This window comes from Mirounga angustirostris, unplaced genomic scaffold (genome assembly GCF_029215605.1).
Source record: "Mirounga angustirostris isolate CCGP_5_RB_7025 unplaced genomic scaffold, mMirAng1.0.hap1 SCAF_4, whole genome shotgun sequence".
Taxonomy (NCBI): Eukaryota; Metazoa; Chordata; class Mammalia; order Carnivora; family Phocidae; genus Mirounga; species Mirounga angustirostris.
Window position 1 is genome coordinate 99715202 of NW_026991712.1, and position 22552 is coordinate 99737753.

A 22552-nucleotide genomic window follows, 5' to 3' on the forward strand; every position below is an offset into this window, starting at 1 on the left:
AACTCTAAGAACAAGACTAAATTTATATTAACAACGTCTTCTAATTGCTTAAAATACTATTTTGATGTGTTCATCAGCACAACTATCAAACACTCATTAAGTGAAGAACAGAAATGTCACCTCCAATGTAGCCTATTAAATACTGAAGGTGTTTCAGAGTTAACATTTTCATAAACATGTATCCAAGTAAATAAATTCATAAACATGTATCACCTGTTTCTATATTCTTCCCTAATCCTACAACCACACGTCCTTTGACGAATGGGAAAGGAAATGAGAAAACAAATGTAGTCATAAAAAATTGTGATTGCTTTCATGAGTACTACTGACGTAAGAAGCAATTCATTATTCATAAATACAATACATACAGTAGAAAAAAGATCTTTTCATCTATCAAGGGTTCATGAAATTATTCAAAATGGGCTTCCTGACTGCCTCCCCAAATGTAATTTCTCCCTTCTTTTTTTTTTTTTTTTAAAGATTTATTTATTTATTTGAGAGAGAGAGAGAGAGAGCACGTGAGAGGGGAGAGGGCCAGAGGGAGAAGCAGACTCTCCGCCGAGCAGGGAGCCCGATGCGGGGCTCGATCCCGGGACTCCAGGATCATGACCTGAGCCGAAGGCAGTCGCTTAACCAACTGAGCCACCCAGGCGCCCCGACTCTCCCTTCTCTTTTTATGCAGATAGCCTCCTTCCATCTGTGGAGCTAGGGAGATTCAATCACCCCTGCAACTCTCAATTTCCTGAGCCAAGATTAGGAAGGACAGCTTTGAACTTTCCCAACTCTAGATTACAGACAATAAATGTAGATTTCTACTGTATGAGTACAATCACTTTCCTAACTCCCAAAATTACAGGCCCCACCTATAAAACCATTTACCTATGCAGTCTTAAGTGCAGATAGCCAAATGTAGAATGACTGTGCTTAACCAGAACACACTAAGGACAGAAGCAGCCCATTTGCCATTTAAAAATGCCACTTTGTACTTACATAACATCTTTAACCTTTGATTTATACACAAAGATTAAGGCAGCAAGCCTAACAATACTAAAAGATGATGACAACTCCATTTTAAGAGTACATTTAAAGAGATCACCAAGATAAAAAATAGAATATGGATACTCAGAATTTCCTGCTTTGTAATGTTTCCAATTAACAATTGTAATGGAGCACAAACCATAGGGAGTTCAAGCTTCCATCTTATCTCTGGACTTTGCTGATTCATAATAGGGAGTATTGCTGGCTTTTTTTTTTTTTAATAAGTCTCTCCCTTACTCTTAAAAAAATTAAACTTACTTTCCTTGCCAGCAAACCTAGGGAGATAATTTTTTTTTTAAAGTAGGTTCCATGCCCAGCACAGAGCCATTGCAATGAGGGGCTTGAAGGGAGATTAATATTTTATTTATTTATTTATTTATTTTTGGAGAGGGAGGGGCAAAAAGAGGGAGAGAATCTTAAAGCAGGCTCCACACCCAGAGCGGACCCCAAAATGGGGCCTGATCTGACCTGAGCTGAAATCAACAGTTGGGACGTTTTAACCGACTGAGCCACCCAGGCGCCCCGAGAGATAAATACTTTAAATAGTAGGTTAGAAATGTCTGATATGTATGTCTACAGTCTGGAACCAAAGGATTTTGCGTCCATCAGTTTAATTCTTTTTTTCTTTTTCTTTATTTTTTTTTTTTTAGTTTAATTTTTTTCTAAATCTCTTGAGCAATGCAGGTTTGGAGACCTAAAGGACAAGAGAGATAAATAGTATCTCTTCTGAAAATTCTGAATAAACTGCTTGAAACTACTTTTGTATTAGAAAAAATAGCAATACTGATTTCTCTATGTCACCAGACATTAATATAAACTACACAGAGAAAAATTCAGAAGACAGGATTTGACCAGAATGCAAATAAACATACAAGAGAAAATACATAAATACAATACATACAGTAGAAAAAAGATCTTTTCATCTATTAAAATTACTAAATTAATTTAAACATAAAATTTCAGAAAACTGACTAATTTTCCTTTTCACCACTATTCTTAAACAGTAAATCATAGATGAAAAATGCCAATTTGGACTTAAGGGATTATGATATCGACATGTAAATATATAGATGTATGTACACCTATATACACTCATAATGATTCACAATAATACAGTAAAATGGTTCCTTGATAGAAAAGTTATTTCACTTTTCATTTAGCTCTCTATTTGGCATTACTTTTAAAGTAAATATGCTTATATCAGAGTTAAGCCAAGAGATACCAAATTAGTAACATTATGCCTATTCTCAATAGTTATCCTATTCAGTTTTCTAGTCTTCTAATCTTCTTAAATACATTATATTGACAAGACACACACACAGATACTTTTGTGTGTGTGATTCAGAATAATTATAGCCTAACAGCCTAACAAGTTTGAATATGGTTTCCACTTCAATAAATATAGTCATGGGCCTGGTACTTACTCTTAACATAAGCAAAAAGTCCAAATTCCACCTGTTTAAATGTAGCTTTGTTATAGACATAGTTAAGGAAGCAACCATACCAAAAGAAGCTTCAAAGCAGTCAAATTACCCATTAACTTACAAGGTCAAGATATTTTTAATACGTTCTGATTATAGGGTAAGAGGATGATAAAGTTTCTGAATATCAAATTACAGGGGCTTTCAATATCTGGTGCCTACACGAATCATTAAATGCTCATATCCTATATATCCTGTTTGTATATGCCCCTTATATGCCCTTCAAGTTATACTTGCTTGTATGTATCATTCTCAATTGGCAGTAGATCATATGCCATTGCCTGAAAGGTCAGTTCATGCAGGACAGTGGACACAGGATCAAAGCCACGATCAATTATTATGAGCTGGGAATGAGTTTTACCCTGGAATAACAAGATAAAATTATCTTCAGAAACGTCAATTTCTTTGTATGAACACCTTGTTAATATCTCAGAAAACAAAAGCAGACTTTTCCTAAGTTCTGTCTCATTCTTAAGAACGTGAAGTTCTATTAAAATAGAAAAATCAGAGTAGCACAGTAAGGGAAAAAAAACAAGACTACAAAAACGAAAGCTTTCATAATTAGATTAAGGGGCTATATTCAATAAAACAATATTGTGAAAATTCATTTTAAAAAAAGTAACATTTGCCTTGTGCTAAAATTCATTTTCTTAGGAATTCAGCTCCATAAACCCTAAAACTGATATAAATTATGAACAGTAGTTACTACTAAAGCTCTAAGCACATGTGCTAAGCAAAAAATAAGTTACAGCAACCCTGTGAGGCAGGTATTATTATCTCCATTTGATGAGGGCATTAAAGCTTAAAATTCAGTAACTTGCCCAAATCACATAGCTAGTAAGTGGCAGGATGGAGATTCCAACCCAGGTCAGTTTCACTCCATACCTGTGCTCTTAACTGTTATGCTATTTAAAAAGATTATATTGATGCCAACTAAGATGGCAAATCAAAATGAAAGCCTGTTATTAATTCACAAACAGCACTAATCATTAAACAGTGAATAATAGTGCTGGGAAAAGTATTGTTACTATCAGTATCTTTCATACTTCATTTTAGAAAGTAATAAATTCTTCGGATTATTATTTAAAGCAGTAAGAAATAACCACAACTCCACGCAAGTAATGAATCACTAAATTCTGCCCCTGAAACTACTACTACACTATATGTTAACTTGAATTTAAACAAGATCTTGCAAGAAAAATAAATAACTACAACTCATTAAACAAACATTTCCTATTTATTTACATATATGAGACATAGGTAAATTAAGATAGACCTTTAAAAAAATGTTTAATTAACAATTTACTCATTTAAACTCATTTAAGCCAGTATGGTACAGTGGTTAAAAGCACAGCTTCTGGAATAACATAGATCCAGGTATGAGTCCAGTCTTGACCATTATCTTGCTGTTAAGACTTTGGACAAACTGTTTTAACTTGTTAGTATCTCAGTATTCCCATTTGTAAAACAAAATATAACCACAACCTCTGCTGTAGAAGATTATTGTAAAGATTTAATGTAATAACACCATAATACGTTTAGTACCTAGCACTTTGTAAGCTTTCAATACATCTAAGTTATAAGTTCTCAAAAAGACAAATAAGAAAAAGATAGTACAATATAAGTGTTATATCAAGGGTTGGGGTTATGAAAATATGTGGAAGGAAGTCATTTGACCTGAAGAGTCAGGAAATGCTTCAGAGAGGAGGTGACACTTCATCATGTCCTTAAATGAAAGAAAAGTATCAAGTATCTGAAGGATGTATAATTTCCCAGGCAGAAAAATGGAAAGGACAAGTTTGTTTTTCGTGGATTTTGCCTTTTTTTCCCCCACTGAAGTTATGAAGGACAAAAGGATATTTACTAACATACTGATCATATATCTCTTCCCTCATTCAACATACATTTATTGACTATTACTATGCTACACACTGAGCCACACTGAGCCACTGTTTTCCTAACTACAACCAGAACAGCTTTCACCAGACCACTATTAACTTTTAGAGTTCTAAACTAACATTACATCTAAGCTTACACCCGCCCACTCCAGTGCAGTTGTTTGTGAATTTCCCTTTTTCATTATGCCTCTGCCAAAGAATCTGGTTATCTAAGCAACAAAGTCCCTCTTTTATAATGTTGTACTTATTCTTTAAGTTAAAGAGCCTCTTCCTCTGGGGTGCCTTCCAAGATTCCAGTTAGAAAAAGATTAAGCCCCTGCCTATACCCCATTACATTCTATGTATTATTCTTTTCATTCCACTTACTAAAAACACTGTATCAGTCATTTCCTTGCCCTTCTCCTCTTAGTTCTAAATTAGCAACAATTTCTTCCATTCATTTCATATGGCTCTCTAGACCCCTGGCCCCACCTCCTTCAGTCTCCTCAGACTCTTCATTCTCCAACCCAAGCCTCAATGCTGGTATTCTCCACTCAGAGCTAGTAATAACAAGAATAGCTATATTTATTGTTTACTCAGTAGTAAGCATCATTATAAGAACTTTAAAAGTAGTAACTCCTTTAACCCTCTACTTTATAAAATAGATATTCTTATTATCCTCATTTTACAGATAAAAAAATTTAGGCACAGAGAAGCTACATAATTTGCCCAAACTGACATATCTATGAATTAAATGGCAGAGCCAGGATTTGGACACAGTGCTTACTTCAAAACCCATATCAAACAAAAACAAAAACAAAAACACCAAAACCATATCTTCCCCACAAAACCTCACTACTAAGCTTTCAGCTACCATCTACGTTAATGATTCCCAAATTAGTACTGGACAATGAACAATAGTTTTTTTGCTTTGTGAAGAGATAAGACAGACTTTGTGCATAATCACTATTTGCCTTTTATACATTACCTTTATTAGGCTCTTTTCATCAATCTTGTAGTAGTTTTCAAGTTTTTTTTCAACAAGCTGGGCAAGCTTACTGGCATTATCTAGAGGTTTACTGAAAGTGAAAAAAATGTTCAAACAATTATCTTTCTTTCAAAACATGTTACAATATCATAAAGCTGAATTCTAAAATTAAACCATGTAACAATTTATTAATTTAAAAGAGTTTATAAACACAGAGAAGTTCTATACCAATTTGTCTGGATTTTACAAATGTAAATCTTATATGTGCTTCAGATTTTCTTAATGTAAAGAAAATAATATAGGGCGCCTGGGTGGCTCAGTTGGTTGGGTGACTGCCTTCGGCTCAGGTCATGATCCTGGAGTCCCTGGATCGAGTCCCGCATCGGGCTCTCTGCTCAGCAGGGAGCCTGCTTCTCCCTCTTGACCCTCTCCCCTCTCATGTGTTCTCTCTCATTCTCTCTGTCTCAAATAAATAAATAAAATCTTAAAAAAAAAAAAAGAAAAAAAGAAAATAATATAAATAAATTGCAGTTCCCTTTATTTCCTTCCCAATTCCTAGGCTTCTCTTCTACCTCTACCCAACCCCCAATTGCAACCACTATCATGAATTTGGTGTGTATTCTTCCTATCAATGCTGTTATATATATTTACTATTTTATATATGTTTAATAGTAGTATATGTTACATATATGCTTGAGACCTATCTATGTTGACACATATATTTATTCATTTTATTTCTATATAGTATTCCATCATATAATTATACTGGATTCTATGTATTCATTCCCTTAAGGATAGACAGACATTTAAGTCATTCTCAATTTTATACTATTTCAAAAAACACTGAAACAAATATTTTGTAAATAAATCTACATGTACGTTTCTCTACTCTAAAAGTATAACTGCCGAGTCATAAAGTACATTTTTTACTTTTTTAGATATTAGCATATTACTCTCCAAATTACTTGACCAATTATCCTTCCCAATAGCAGTGTGAGATTTCCCGTGTTCTCTAACATCTAATCAGTTTTCCAATAAAATCTTTTGCATAAAATCTTATATATCCCTCTCTACTAAAATGATAAAATCATAGTCTAAATTACATCTTCATGACCAGTGGCATTAGTATAACTTTTGAGTCTACAAGAAAAATGCTGGAAAATGCTCCTCAAATAGCCCACCAACCTCAAAAATGGAGGGTCTCAATGTGAGGCCTTCAAAGAGTAAAAGACTCTTCAGGTTTAATACCTTAAAAATAAATAAAGCAGCTACTATAAAGAATAATTTATTACACATTTTGTTTTAAAATATTTTCAAAAGGAAGTAATTTTATGTTTGAATTATACTTTAACAGTCCATAAGATATAAAGGAATGCTTTGAGAAAGTACAAGTAGGATTCTATTTTATTTAATTTATTTTTTTTATTCTTATGTTAATCCCCATACATTACATCATTAGTTTTAGATGAAGTGTTCCATGATTCATTGTTTGTGCATAACACCCAGTGCTCCATGCAGAATGTGCCCTCCTCAATACCCACCACCAGGCTAACCCATCCTCCCACCCCCCTCCCCTCCAGAACCCTGTTTGTTTCTCAGAGTCCATCGTCTCTCATGGTTCGTCTCCCCCTCCGATTTCCCCCCCTTCATTCTTCCCCTCCTGCTATCTTCTTCTTCTTCTTCTTTTTTTTTTCTTAACATATATTGCATTATTTGTTTCAGAGGTACAGATCTGAGATTCAACAGTCTTGCACAATTCACAGCGCTTACCAGAGCACATACCCTCCCCAGTGTCTATCACCCAGTCACCCCATCCCTCCCACCCCACCCCCCACTCCAACAACACTCAGTTTGTTTCCTGCGATTAAGAATTCCTCATATCAGTGAGATCATATGATACATGTCTTTCTCTGTTTGACTTATTTCACTCAACATAATACCCTCCAGTTCCATCCATGTCGTTGCAAATGGCAAGATCTCATTCCTTTTGATGGCTGCATAATATTCCATTGTATATATATACCACTTCTTCTTTATCCATTCATCTGTCGATGGACATCTTGGCTCTTTCCACAGTTTGGCTATTGTGGACATTGCTGCTATAAACATCAGGGTGCACGTACCCCTTCGGATCCCTACTTTTGTATCTTTGGGGTAAATACCAGTAGTGCAATTGCTGGATCATATGGTAGCTCTATTTTCAACTTTTTGAGGAACCTCCATACTGTTTTCCAGAGTGGCTGCACCAGCTTGCATTCCCACCAACAGCGTAAGAGGGTTCCCCTTTCTCCGCATCCCCGCCAACATCTGTCGTTTCCTGACTTGTTAATTTTAGCCATTCTGACTGGTGTGAGGTGGTATCTCATTGAGGTTTTGATTTGGATTTCCCTGATGCTGAGCGATATTGAGCACTTTTTCATGTGCCTGTTGGCCATTTGGATGTCTTCTTTGGAAAAATGTCTGTTCATGTCTTCTGCCCATTTCTTGATTGGATTCTTTGTTCTTTGGGTGTTGAGTTTGATGAGTTCTTTATAGATTTTGGATACTAGCCCTTTATCTGATATGTCATTTGCAAATATCTTCTCCTATTCTGTCGGTTGTCTTTTGGTTTTGTTGACTGTTTCCTTTGCTTTGCAAAAGCTTTTTATCTTGATGAAGTCCCAATAGTTCATTTTTGCCCTTGCTTCCCTTGCCTTTAGCGATGTTTCTAGGAAGAAGTTGCTACGGCTGAGGTCAAAGAGGTTGCTGCCTGTGTTCTCCTTTAGGATGTTGATGGACTCCTGTCTCACATTGAGGTCTTTCAACCATTTGGAGTCTATTTTTGTGTGTGGTGTAAGGAAATGGTCCAGTTTCATTCTTCTGCATGTGGCTATCCAATTTTCCCAACACCATTTGTTGAAGAGACTGTCTTTGTTCCATTGGACATTCTTTCCTGCTTTGTCGAAGATTAGTTGACCATAGAGTTGAGGGTCCATTTCTGGGCTCTCTATTCTGTTCCATTGATCTATGTGTCTGTTTTTGTGCCAGTACCATGCTGTCTTGATGATGACAGCTTTGTAAGAGAGCTGGAAGTCCGGAATTGTGATGCCGCCGGCTTTGTTTTTCTTTTTCAACATTCCTCTGGCTATGCGGGGTCTTTTCTGGTTCCATACAAATTTTAGGATTATTTGTTCCATTTCTTTGAAAAAAGTGGATGGTATTTTGATGGGGATTGCATTGAATGTGTAGATTGCTCTAGGTAGCATTGACATCTTCACAATATTTGTTCTTCCAATCCATGAGCATGGAACGTTTTTCCATTTCTTTGTGTTTTCCTCAATTTCTTTCATGAGTATTTTATAGTTTTCTGAGTACAGATTCTTTGTCTCTTTGGTTAGATTTATTCCTAGGTATCTTATGGTTTGGGGTGCAATTGTAAATGGGATCGACTCCTTAATTTCTCTTTCTTCTGTCTTGTTGTTGGTGTATAGGAATGCCACTGACTTCTGTGCATTGATTTTATATCCTGCCACTTTACTGAATTCCTGTATGAGTTCTAGCAGTTTTGGGGTGGAGTTTTTTGGGTTTTCCACATAAAGTATCATATCATCTGCAAAGAGTGAGAGTTTGACTTCTTCTTTGCCAATTTGGATGCCTTTGATTTCTTTTTGTTGTCTGATTGCTGTGGCTAGGACTTCCAATACTGTGTTGAATAGCAGTGGTGATAGTGGACATCCCTGCTGCGTTCCTGACCTTAGGGGGAAAGCTCTCAGTTTTTCCCCATTGAGAATGATATTCGCTGTAGGTTTTTCATAGATGGCTTTTATGATATTGAGGTATGTACCCTCTATCCCTATACTCTGAAGAGTTTTGATCAAGAAAGGATGCTGTACTTTGTCAAAAGCTTTTTCTGTATCTATTGAGAGGATCATATGATTCTTGTTCTTTCTTTTGTTAATGTATTGTATCACACTGATTGATTTGCGGATGTTGAACCAACCTTGCAGCCCAGGGATAAATCCCACTTGGTCATGGTGAATAATCCTTTTAATGTACTGTTGGATCCTATTGGCTAGTATTTTGGTGAGAATTTTTGCATCCATGTTCATCAGGGATATTGGTCTGTAATTCTCCTTTTTGATGGGGTCTTTGTCTGGTTTGGGGATCAAGGTAATGCTGGCCTCATAAAATGAGTTTGGAAGTTTTCCTTCCATTTCTATTTTTTGGAACAGTTTCAGAAGAATAGGTATTAATTCTTCTTGAAATGTTTGGTAGAATTCCCCTGGGAAGCCATCTGGCCCTGGGCTTTTGTTTTTTGGGAGATTTTTGATGACTGCTTCAATTTCCTTAGTGGTTATAGGTCTGTTCAAGTTTTCTATTTCATCCTGGTTCAGTTTTGGTAGTTGATACATCTCTAGGAATGCATCCATCTCTTCCAGGTTATCTAATTTGCTGGCATAGAGTTGCTCATAATATGTTCTTATAATTGTTTGTATTTCTTTGGTGTTGGTTGTGATCTCTCCTCTTTCATTCATGATTTTGTTGATTTGGGTCATTTCTCTTTTCTTTTTGATAAGTCTGGCCAGGGGTTTATCAATCTTGTTAATTCTTTCAAAGAACCAGCTCCTAGTTTCGTTGATCTGTTCTACTGTTCTTTTAGTTTCTATGTCATTGATTTCTGCTCTGATCTTTATTATTTCTCTTCTCCTGCTGGGTTTAGGCTTTATTTGCTGTTCTTTCTCCAGCTCCTTTAGGTGTAGGGTTAGGTTGTGTACTTGAGACCTTTCTTGTGTCTTGAGAAAGGCTTGTATTGCTATATACTTTCCTCTTAGGACTGCCTTTGCTGCATCCCAAAGATTTTGAACAGTTGTGTTTTCATTTTCATTGGTTTCCATGTATTTTTTTAATTCTTCTTTAATTTGCTGGTTGACCCATTCATTCTTCAGTAGGATGCTCTTTAGCCTCCATGTATTTGAGTTCTTTCCGATTTTCCTCTTGTGATTGAGTTCTAGTTTCAAAGCATTGTGGTCTGAAAATAGGCAGGGAATGATCCCAATCTTTTGGTACCGGTTGAGACCTGATTTATGACCTAGGATGTGATCTATTCTGGAGAATGTTCCATGGGCACTAGAGAAGAATGTGTATTCCGTTGCTTTGGGGTGGAATGTTCTGAATATGTCTGTGAAGTCCATTTGGTCCAGTGTGTCATTTAAAGTCTTTATTTCCTTGTTGATCTTTTGCTTAGACGATCTGTCCATTTCAGTGAGGGGGGATGTTAAAGTCCCCCACTATTATTGTATTGTTGTCGATGTGTTTCTTTGCTTTTGTTATTAATTGCCTTATATAATTGGCTGCTCCCATGTTAGGGGCATAGATATTTACAATTGTTAGATCTTCTTGTTGGATAGATCCTTTAAGTATGATATAGTGTCCTTCCTCATCTCTTATTACAGTCTTTGGTTTAAAATCTAATTTGTCTGATATAAGGATTGCCACCCCAGCTTTCTTTTGGTGTCCATTAGCATGGTAAATGGTTTTCCACCCCCTCACTTTCAATCTGGGGGTGTCTTTGGTTCTAAAATGATTCTCTTGCAGACAGCATATCGATGGGTCTTGTTTTTTAATCCAGTCTGTTAGCCTGTGTCTTTTGATTGGGGCATTGAGCCCATTTACATTCAGGGTAACTATTGAAAGATAGGAATTTAGTGCCATTGTATTGCCTGTAAGGTGACTGTTACCGTATATTGTCTGTGTTCCTTTCTGGTCTATGTTGCTTTTAGGCTCTCTCTTTGCTTAGAGGACCCCTTTCAAGATTTCTTGTAGGGCTGGTTTTGTGTTTGCAAATTCCTTTAGTTTTTGTTTGTCCTGGAAGCTTTTTATCTCTCCTTCAATTTTCAATGACAGCCTAGCTGGATATAGTATTCTTGGCTGCATATTTTTCTCATTTAGTGCTCTGAATATATCCTGCCAGTCCTTTCTGGCCTGCCAGGTCTCTGTGGATGGGTCTGTTGCCAATCTAATGTTTCTACCCTTGTAGGTTACATATCTCTTCTCCCGAGCTGCTTTCAGGATTTTCTCTTTGTCTATGAGACTCATAAGTTTTACTATTAGATGTCGGGGAGTTGACCTATTTTTATTGATTTTGAGAGGGGTTCTCTGTGCTTCCTGGATTTTCATGCCTGTTTCTTTCCCCAAATTAGGGATGTTCTCTGCTATAATTTGCTCCATTATACCTTCTGCCCCTCTCTCTCTTTCTTCTTCTTCTGGGATCCCAATTATTCTAATGTTGTTTCGTCTTATGGTATCGTTTATCTCTCGAATTCTGCCCTCGTGATCCAGTAGTTGTTTATCTCTCTTTTTCTCAGCTTCTTTATTTTCCATCATTTCATCTTCTATATTACTGATTCTCTCTTCTGCCTCATTTATCTTAGCAGTTAGCGCCCCCATTTTTGATTGCACCTCATTAATAGCCTTTTTGATTTCTACTTGGTTGGATTTTAGCTCTTTTACTTCTCCAGAAAGGGTTTCTCTAATAACTTCCATATTTTTTTCAAGCCCAGCTAGTATCTTTAAAGTGATGATTCTGAACTCTAGATCTGACATCGTACTAATGTCCGTATTGAGTAGGTCCCTGGCAGTCGGTACTACCTCTTGTTCTTTTTGTTGAGGTGATTTTTTCCGTCTTGTCATTTTGTGCAGGGGAGAATAGATTAATGAGAGAACAAAATGCTAGCAGAGTAACCACGTCCCCAGAAAATATACTCTAAACAAATCAGAAAAGACCTGAAGCAGTGGGATAAGAAAGGGAAAGAGAGAAAAAAGAAAAAGGAAAAAGATAAAGATAAAAACAAAAACAAACAAAACAAAACAACAACAACAACAACAACAAAAAAACCAGAATGTGATCAAATATGATCTATATGGTATATAGATCAGTGCCACACACTAGATTTGGGGTGTATTTTGGTCTTTTAGAAGAAAGTGCCTCCCAAAATTTTAAAGAAAGAAAAACTTATATATGTACAAAAATAAGGGTTGATATGACAAAGGGATGGAATATGACTGTAAAAATGGAAATTATAAAAAATTTTATAAAAGGAATTGATAAGAAGTTGTTTGAAAAAAGAAAGAAGAGGATTTAAAAAAAGAAAAAAGAAAAAGAAAAAAAAAAGGGAGAGGATGTGATCAGGCAGGGGAATAGAAAACATCATATACTAGAGATTTAGGGTATATTTTAATCTGTTAGAAGAAACTATCTCAAAATTTTAAAGAGAGAACAACTTACTATTTTATTTTTTTTGAAGATTTTATTTATTCACTTGACAGAGACACAGCGAGAGAGGGAACACAAGCAGGGGGAGTGGGAGAGAGAGAAGCAGACCTCCCACCGGGCAGGGAGCCCGATGTGGGGCTCGATCCCAGGACCCCGGGATCATGACCTGAGCCAAAGGCAGACGCTTAATGACTGAGCCACCCAGGTGCCCCTACAAGTAGGATTTTAAAAGCCTGGATTATTCGTTAACTATTGCAGTAACTCAAAACAGGTCCACTGGTGAGCTTTTAAATTATTAATTGGTTATATTTACTCATCCTGAACAGAGTCAACACCAAGAACAGAAACTTGAACAGCAACTGAACTCTAGCAGAAGAGAAACCACTTAGCTCTGTTCCCCTGAGTTCAGAATGTAATTAGTACATCACCTATAAGAAAAAGAAAGTTTTCAATACCTGATGTATGTATGAGTAGAGCTTATTAGCCAAGTAACCTGATCAATGCCAAAGTTCAAATTAAAGAAACTTCTAAAAGAGAAATGAGTGATAATACTTATTATTTGTACACTACATCAAAAACTAATGATGTGGGGTGCCTGGGTGGCTCAGATGGTTAAGCGTCTGCCTTCGGCTCAGGTCATGATCCCAGGGTCCTGGGATCAAGCCCCACATCAGGCTCCTGGCTCAGCGGGGAGCCTGCTTCTCCCTTTCCCTCTGCCTCTCCCCTGCTCATGCTCTCTCTCTATCTCTGTGTCTCAAATGAATAAATAAAATCTTAAAAAAAAAACCAAACACAACTAATGATGTACTGTATGGTGACTAACATAACAGAATAAAAAATAAAAAATAAAAAATAGGGGCGCCTGGGTGGCTCAGTTGGTTCAGCGACTGCCTTCGGCTCAGGTCATGATCCTGGAGTCCCGGGATCGAGCCCCGCATCGGGCTCCCTGCTCGGCAGGGAGTCTGCTTCTCCTCTGACCCTCCCCCCTCTCATGTGCTCTCTCTCTCTCAAATAAATAAATAAAATCTTTTAAAAAATAAAATAAAATAAAAATACTTATTAGTTGTACCACAGTATATTTACTACTATCATTTTACTGGTGCCATGCACTATTCTGAATGCTTTACAGAGTTCTAACAACTTTTTAAGATGGGTATTATTATCATTCCCATTTCATAGATAAGGAAACTGAGGGCAGAAGGGTCACACAGCTAGCAATTAGCAGAGATTAAAATCCAAGCTGCCTGGTTACACACAACACAGATGACTCTCAGAACATAATGTTGAATAAAGAAGCCAGAAACAAAAAATATCACATGATTCCATTTTTACCAAGTTCAACATCAAGCAAAACTAAAATGTGTTAGAAGTCAGCAGTGACCTTTGGGGAGGAGAGGGGACTGGTGATCAAGGGGGCTCATGAGCAGAACCTCTGAGATGTCATCTATGTTCTATTTCTTGACCTTGGTGGGGTTAGCAGGATATGTTCACTTTGGAAGAATTTATCAAGCCATACACATATAATTTATGCACTTCACAGTAAATTTTATTTTTAAAAAGCAAATAAATAAAGGTACATAGTATTAAAGTCAAACTTTATTCTTAAAAAAAACCAAAATCCAATAATCTATTTAAAATAGCCACTGGAATTAGAGGGAGACCTGGGTGGCTCAGTCGGGTTTGGTGTCTGCCTTCAGCTCAGGTCATGATCCCAGGGTCCTGGGATAGAGCCCAGCATCAGGCTCTCTGCTCAGCGGGGAGCCTGCTTCTCCCTCTGCCTGCCACTCCCCCTGCTTGTGCTCTCCCTCTCCGACAAATAAATAAATAATAAATAAATAAATAAATAAATAAATAAAATCTTAAATAGATACATACATACATACATACTTTGACACTAAAACCACTATTCAGATAATATGGCCATTCAAATTTGGTGAAAATTTAACAAAACATTAATTGTAAGACTGTATGTATTCTCTATATGACAATAAAGACATTTCCCCTAAGCATTCCTTAAACTCATGAAAGTGTTTGCAAATCATACCAAATTTAAGCACTGAAATTTAGTAACAGAGGCTATTAGTTGCTCTGAAATTTCAACCTTAAACTTTAAATCTCCTATATATACAGCATAATTTTAGATGGAAAATAAACTACAATAAACACAAGCGCAGAGACATTACTTACCTCTACACTGGAGATCAAATAGAAAGCATAACATATACAGACACTATTGAGTGTCTTACCTCTTGTATCTTACTCCAGGATTTTCATCCAGGGTAGCGCACACTGTAACTATCTGCTCAGCCATTTCTTCCATAATGGCATCTTTTCCGTTTGCATTACTAGGGTCTGGACTGTAACAGTAATAGAATGCATCTGGTACATCAAGAGTATAAACCTAAGTTAGGCCGAAAAAAAAAGGTCACACTGTCAATTTGGTGACTTAATGAAAAAAAAAATCAATCAAGAAAAATGCAGCTATTATTTGGACATCAAAAGAAATTACTTGCACTAACCATGCTGTTTCCTGAGACCACTGTGTCTTTACCTTATCAACTCTCATTTTCTCTCTGTCCTCTTGATTTCATCCTTATTTCTTTTCTCACTCTCCTTTCCTGCTTAGTCTACCTCTCTCCTTCAATTCTTGTTTCATATACAGATTGTACTGTTTGTTTTTCACTGTGCAACAGATGAAGGAATCTGAGGTAGTCAAACTAAAATAAAAATCTAATACCTAGCACAAATACAACAAAACCAAAATTGGTCTATATATTTGACATACATTAAAAATCTTAATCCTTTAGAGAATAACCTAGAAATTTTCCATAGTTGAGATGTTTCTTCAATTCTTTAGCTTATATTCTTCATGTCCTTAAAATAGAAACTTATCTTCCAAAAACACAGTATTGTGCCAAACATAGTAATTGGTCTAACCACAGATACACTGAAACCTCAAAGATACATTTATTCAACTAACAAAAGCATTTACTTATGTACAAAGAACTGGATTAGAGATTTACTATTATTGTGTTATTTGAAGAGTACAAAGGAAGAAGCTCTCTAACCAATTTTTATTGTTTTTTTTGTTTTGTTTTTTTAAAACAATGATAGCAATCCCGCTTAGCCTAGGATAATGTATTGAGTGTAAAAGTAGGTATGTAATAAATATTATAGGTTAACCATTGAATTATGAATAAGCTTCCTTGTGAGTTTCCTTTCACCGTACAGTCATTCATTTTTCTGAACATAACACATAACCAACAGCAGCAGGCTGAATGTGGACTGAAATTTAACCATAGCTAATCCACTTATGTCTGTGTTGCTCAAAGTCTTGGCTGTTGTATTAACTTCCCAAAAAGCACTTCTCACAGTACACTATCATACCATGGTAGATAATATTATCTGTTCAAAAATACTGCCCTGGGGTGCCTGGATAGCTCAATCGGTTAAGAGTCCAACTCGATTTGGCTCAGGTCATGATCTCAGGTTGTGAGATCTCTGCACTGAGTGTGGAGCCTCCCTCAGATTCTCTCTCTCTCCCTCTGCTGCTCCAACACCCCCGCTCTCTATCTCTTTCTCTCAACAAACAAAAAATACTGCCCTTCCCTAAAGGGCTTCTCACTCACTCAGCCTTGGCTATGGTCATTGGAATATGAGTAGAAGTGACTCTCCACAAAAGCTTTAAAAGCCATTGTGCGTATGTGGGTGGGGGGAGCCATCGTGTGGCTCCACCATTTCTCTTTTCCCTCTGCTATGTCCCAGACAAGGGCTGTTCCTTCAGCTTCAGTCCTGGAATGACGAGAATATAGAGCAAAGCCCCAGGCAAACCACAATGGATAATAACATGAATGAGAAATAAACTTGGCTGTTGTAATGTACTGAGATTTAGGGAGTTGTTACCACGGTTTAAATTCATCTAAGCTATCTAATACTCCAATGAACCAAAGAGAATTTTGGAGCTGGTTTTTATTCTACACTCACATTTCTTTCCTTCCTCCTACTCTTCTCCACTTTTCATCACCACCATTACATGTTCCTTTAGACGATCACTGAATACTTTCTTCAACTTCATGATCCATAATCAGCTCCTTAAATAAAGACTCTCTCGACCCACACCACTTCCATCTACTTTTCTTGCTAATCTATAGCTGGTTTAGCTCTATTTCTACCTAGACACCATCTAGTACCCTCTCTGCTAACTACACCAGACTCTCTGTACTCCCTAAGGTCCACTGTAATCAAACGCCCCTACATTCTTGAATGCTTTCCATCTAACTGCCTTAATGTATATGTGATAGCACTAATTATCTTAAACCCTGGGGAGGGAAAGAGAGAGGTTTCTTTGACTCAAATTCAAGAGTGAATGAACCTCCTTCCTCTCCATGCAACCTCTAAATGTGAACGTCCAACTTTTCTTTGGAGCACTATCGTATCTGATGTTGACAATCTCTCCCCAATGATCTCCTGACTTCTCTTTCCTTAAAGACATTAGGACCAGTTCCATGGTCTTCTGCATCAGTGCATTTTCTGCCATTATTCTTGGTGGAACCTGGAGCCTCCTACAACACAGTCCCAACCTACCTACAGAGACAGACTTATCTATCATATCTTCACCCCTTATAATCCACACTTCTGCTGTTCTGCACTTTTCTGCTTCTGTATCTTTGCATCCAGGCTATTGTCACCTTCCTCTTCTTTTTTGTGTCATTATTACCTTATGAAATTCTAGCCATTCATCAAATATTTTCTCATTCTCCTAGTATGAATTATTCTCTCTTCTCTTGTGGTAGACTGTGAGCTGCCTCCCCCAAAACCATTCTTCCCTTACTTTTCAGTAACCATACCAATTCTTTGGGGGAAGCAGTCACATAAGACTACATAAAAGACTACATTTATACACTCAAGTGTACCCATGTGACTTAATTTTAGCTAACAAGATATAAATGAAATCTATATACTTCTTTCTTTCTCTCTTTCATCCTGCTCCCTCAAACAAGGACGAAATGATTCTACAGTTACCCTGGATCATGAGGGTCATGCCTAGAGTAGGCCCTTGACAATTTTGTAGAGCCAGCATCCCAGCCATACATAACCCATTTCCTGACTTCTTTTATATTAGAAATAAATTTCCATCTTGTTTTTTTTTTTTTAAGATTTTATTTATTTGACAGAGAGAGACACAGTCAGAGAGGGAACACAAGCAGGGAGAGTGGGAGAGGAAGAAGCAGGCTTCCCGCTGAGCAGGGAGCCCAATGCGGGGCTCGACTGAGGACCCTGGGATCATGACCTGAGCCGAAGGCACACGCTTAACCGACCAAGCCACCCAGGCGCCCCTCCATCTTGCTTAAGCTACTGAAAGCAAATTTTTCTATTATATGCAGCTTTAAACCTAATCTTAGTTGATATCATTTTGAAGATGTATAATTCTTTGGATTCCTTTCACAGCATTCACGTGAGTGTAGAGCATATATCATGCCCAGCACAGCAAACCACTTTGCATCTAGCAGACAATGTCCACTGCACATGATCTTGATAAATGCTCATATAGGCCTTTGCTCATAGCTCAAACCACTTAGTAGTATTTCATTTACATCTTCACTCGCAAATGGACAAGAGTTCAAAATATTTTCACTATAATTTCTCCATAACAGTTAAATTTACTGAGTAAACCCTCTTAAGATATTTATCAAGGAAATAAAGGCAAAAACTTTATAGGGGAAAAACAAAGCATACAGGACTTAAAATAATCACAACATTTTGCAAAGACCAGTAAGAAGATTCTCATGAGATTTCTCTATACAGACAAAGACAAGTTATTTCCATCAATAATCAAATTGGTCAGAGAGCTACACAAATCTCTCCTTCAAATACAGCAACTGCTGAATTTTAATGAATTCTGAAACTAAAATTATATTTACCATCTGTACAGCAGATGCTCTGGATATGCTTGTAATATTTCTCACACTACTGTTTATATCCCACATCACTTAGGAAGCCCATATTACCTTACATTAACCTTACATATCACATTAAAAGGAACAGGTCTAAAGGTAACCTTTGGAAACAGTCTAATATTAAACAGATATCTTAAAATTTTATAATTTGGATTATAATTTTTCTTTGCCCAAAACAGCAACAGCTTAAAAGAAAAATCCCTTTTCTAGGACCTTCCTGTCTCTTAAAATATTGACCTTATAGTTCCAAACAACAGTGAGCTATTACAATTCTATGAAATGCTAGAATCCAAACACAGAGAACAGAGCACATCAAAGCTGAACAATGCACTAGCTGTGTGATTTGGGGCAAGTTACTTAACTTTTTTGATTTCCTCATCTTTAAAATGAAGATAGGATTACTATCTATTCATAGAACTATTATGAGGATTTACATGAATATATTTATGGAAAACATTTAGGAAAGTGTCTGGCACATGGAGAATACTATGTAGGTGTTTCCTATCACCATTATTATTATTAACTGAAGGTTTATAACTATTCTAAAGTCAAAATGAATTTTAAAAATTAAAAATTTTATAAATTAAGATAATCTCTATAATGTTATATAAAACATTTACTGAAGAACATTTGCTTTAATATCACAAATGGTCATAGAAGCTAAAATGATTTCTTTTGAGTCATCTAACATAGACGGCTCAAAATCTTTTGCTTTCATAATCTCATAGTGCTGTAAAACTTGACCTACACAGGATTTAGTGGCAGCCATGAAATTTAAGCTTCACTTTCATAATATTCTATTCCAATTTATGCTCTTCTTTCCTTCATCATGAGAAATGTTTGTGGATTGTTCAAAATCACCAAATACACAGTACATAAAATCCATTATGAACTAAAATTAAAAATAAAAAAAGAAAGTACCTGAGATTCAAGTGGAATGAAGGAAATATTTATTTCTTTACATCTTCTTATTGACTTGGAGCAAGAAGCTTTAATTTTGTTAAAGAGACTATCAGGGCAAACTGAGAGAGAGAAAAGAAATCAAAGCATGTAACTCCAGCTAAGTTTTTATTCTTCTGAATAAATCATTTCAACATCCAAGAATATTTATTTTTTACATATAATTAGTGACTTTCACGAAATAATTTACTATGGGGATGAGATAATATGTAAATATTCTTCTTCACTTTACACAGCAGATGTATTCTAGCCAAGAGGGCTGTAATAGAAATTCCATTTTTCAAATTCATAGGCACCATAAGCTAAGATTATTTCCTTAGAGAGCTGCTTACACAGCAAACTAAAATTATCAGGAAGGAAAATCAGGTCCAAACCCATGACTTAATAAACTTTTACAGGACTTTCAGAACTTCTTAGGAATTTATACTACTTTTCTAAATCTGGCACTAAGTGCAACCATACCACACAAATTTCCTTGTATGTATTACAAGAATTTCTCTAATGTCAGGAAATCCTGAGACTAATAAATTCTGGACCTTAGAGCCTATTCCCCCAACCCGACCTTTAATCTAGGTTGGAACATCAACCATTGGGTCCTAGTGTCCTTTAACATGATGTTCTTTGGCCTCAAGATTCCTTAAGAGACTTCACATTCATTAAATTTTATCAATTCCATAAACATGAATTTCTGTATAATAGTTATTTAAAAGATAAATAGTTATGGCATGATATTTTTAAAATGCAAACTACTACAGGCATGAGATAAATAATAATTTACAGGAAAAACAATATATTACTTAAAATGATGAATCTCTAATAGCACAGACCAAGACTGCGCTTAGATGAAGGGCATTTTCATTTTGCAGTATAATTATGTAAGGCATAACATAAAGCAGAATTATATGTGTTTCTAGACTTCTCTGTGATTCTTTAGTTTAGCTGCTTTCTATTTGAACATATGGCATGGTAAGAGAAATGTGACAGATGCTCTCCATTAATATTTGCCAAACAGATGGCAATTTCTTCAGTACTCTCCCAAAGGGTCTTATTTTTGATTATATAATCAAATCCCCAATTAAAACTCTGATTTAAAAAAAATTCCTCCTGTTATCAGCATAAAATTTGAGGGACAGTTCTCACCACCAATCCCCCACCACTGTATACCAGCAAAAATGACTAGTTCAGAATTTAATTTTCTATCACCTTAATATGAATTAGGATAGATATAATCTTATATCTTTAGATTCTTTCTAACCTAATTAGAATAAGCAATAAATAGAAAAGCATAGTATTATAAGAAATACTTTATAATTAACAGGATTATTTTATTTTATAATGTTATGTCAATCACCATACATTACATCATTAGTTTTTGATGTAGTGTTCCATGATTCATTGTTTGCATATAACACCCAGTGCTCCATGCAGAACGTGCCCTCTTTAATACCCATCACCAGGCTAACCCATCCCTCCCACCCCCCTCCCCTCTAGAACCCTCAGTTTGTTTCTCAGAGTCCATAGTCTCTCATGGTTCGTCTCCCCCTCCGATTTTCCCCCCTTCATTCTTCCCTTCCTACTATCTTCTTTTTTTAACATATAATGTATTATTTGTTTCAGAGGTACAGGTCTGTGATTCAACAGTCTTACACAATTCACAATGAAACAGTACTTCTACAAAGCTACTTACAGTCAGTGAAGTATATATATGCTGCTTTGTATTTGTTCTCAGATTTACTTGCAAAATCACGTAAAAAACAGTCTACAGACTTAAAAAAGGTTAGATGTTAATATACATTTAACCAAATACTGATTTAAATATGCTAGCTTTTGAAATAACTAAGATTATTCTTTTTAATAAAATAAAACTTTTAACTTTCTAAAAGTTTACTTTATAAGCTGATTTCTTTTTAAATGCTATGTTGTCTAGACAGTAATAGCTAAAAACCTTAGTAAGGTATTATGTATGAACAGAGTACAGTTTCAGCAATGAGAAGATCCAGGAACAATTCAGTGAGAGAGAAGCTAGAAGCCATACATAAGACCATCAGAAGGTAACAAATCAAGGAGCTGAGAAGCCAATGAACATACTGGAAATGTTATCTTATCTGGATAACGAAACCATTGAGACTATGATTGAAGAGGTGCTGAAGAGAGTAACAGTGAGCTAGGAGTAAAACTGTCAAGGGATAATGAAAGACCCAAAGGTTGGGAAATGACTGCAAGGAGGAAGAATGGCAGGTAATACAGTCTGGTAGTTCTTACATGCCTCAGTGCTGGTAGTTTTGTTTATTTTTAGTGCTGGTAGTTTTAAAGATACAATGATTTGGAAGCAAAAATGAAGAACACAGAATTTAATGATCTCTCCTCCATCTGTTTCTTTATCTCCTTCTGGAAGTCCTAGAACTATTTCTGTTAGATCTCATGGCTCATCCAGCAAATCTCCTATCTTTCCCCCATAATTTCTATGACTTCGTTTTTTTGCTTTGAGATATTCCATTTTGACCTTCTAGGCTATTAATTCAAATTTCAATGAGGATTATCCTTTTCTGCAATTAACTGTTTAACTGAGAAATCACATTTTTGAACTTCAGTAAGTTTTTTATGTGCTATACTCGACTCTCCTTATGTGTGTTATTTTTCTGTTCAGGTCATCGTCCTTCTCTCCAAGCAGCTATATTTTATAAGATGTGTATTTTCTTCATTCTTACTGAACTTCCTCTCTCTGGCAGCTGACCCACTTAGATGTGTCAATGCTTTCCTTTGTCAACTCATTGAGGCTTAGGTTTGTTGTTGAAGAACCCTAAATACAAGCAGTTCCACAAAAGGAGGAAGGCAAAAAGATTTCCCCTCCTGAGGGCTGTAGGTATATAAGCAAACAAACCACCAGGGCTTCTCTTTTTCACCAACTGACCCTTCCCCTGGGGTTCAGAAAATCTCTTATAGCCAAACTCTTCCTGAAATCTGTCATTTTATGACCCCTGGTTGGGTACACTCTGACA

At 36.2% G+C, this 22552-nt stretch overlaps 1 protein-coding gene across 13 annotated transcripts in view; it reads right to left on the bottom strand.

Annotated features, from left to right (window-relative positions):
- STXBP3 (syntaxin binding protein 3) overlaps positions 1–22552 on the bottom strand; it is an 86265-nt gene that overhangs the window by 44197 nt on the left and 19516 nt on the right. For 11 of the 13 annotated variants that reach the window (XR_010410802.1, XR_010410801.1, XR_010410800.1 and 8 more), the window contains 5 exons: positions 21241–21319; positions 19515–19615; positions 14883–15037; positions 5385–5475; positions 2757–2881 (listed from right to left, as the gene is read on the bottom strand). Coding sequence is in view for 6 of the 13 variants with exons in the window: in XM_045897069.3 (XP_045753025.1) it covers positions 2757–2881; positions 5385–5475; positions 14883–15037; positions 19515–19615; positions 21241–21319 (551 nt within the window). In the remaining 7 variants the exon portion in view is untranslated. The remainder of the gene's footprint in view (positions 1–2756; positions 2882–5384; positions 5476–14882; positions 15038–19514; positions 19616–21240; positions 21320–22552) is intronic. The other 2 variants (XM_045897071.3, XM_064588721.1) reach the window with 2 other exon arrangements.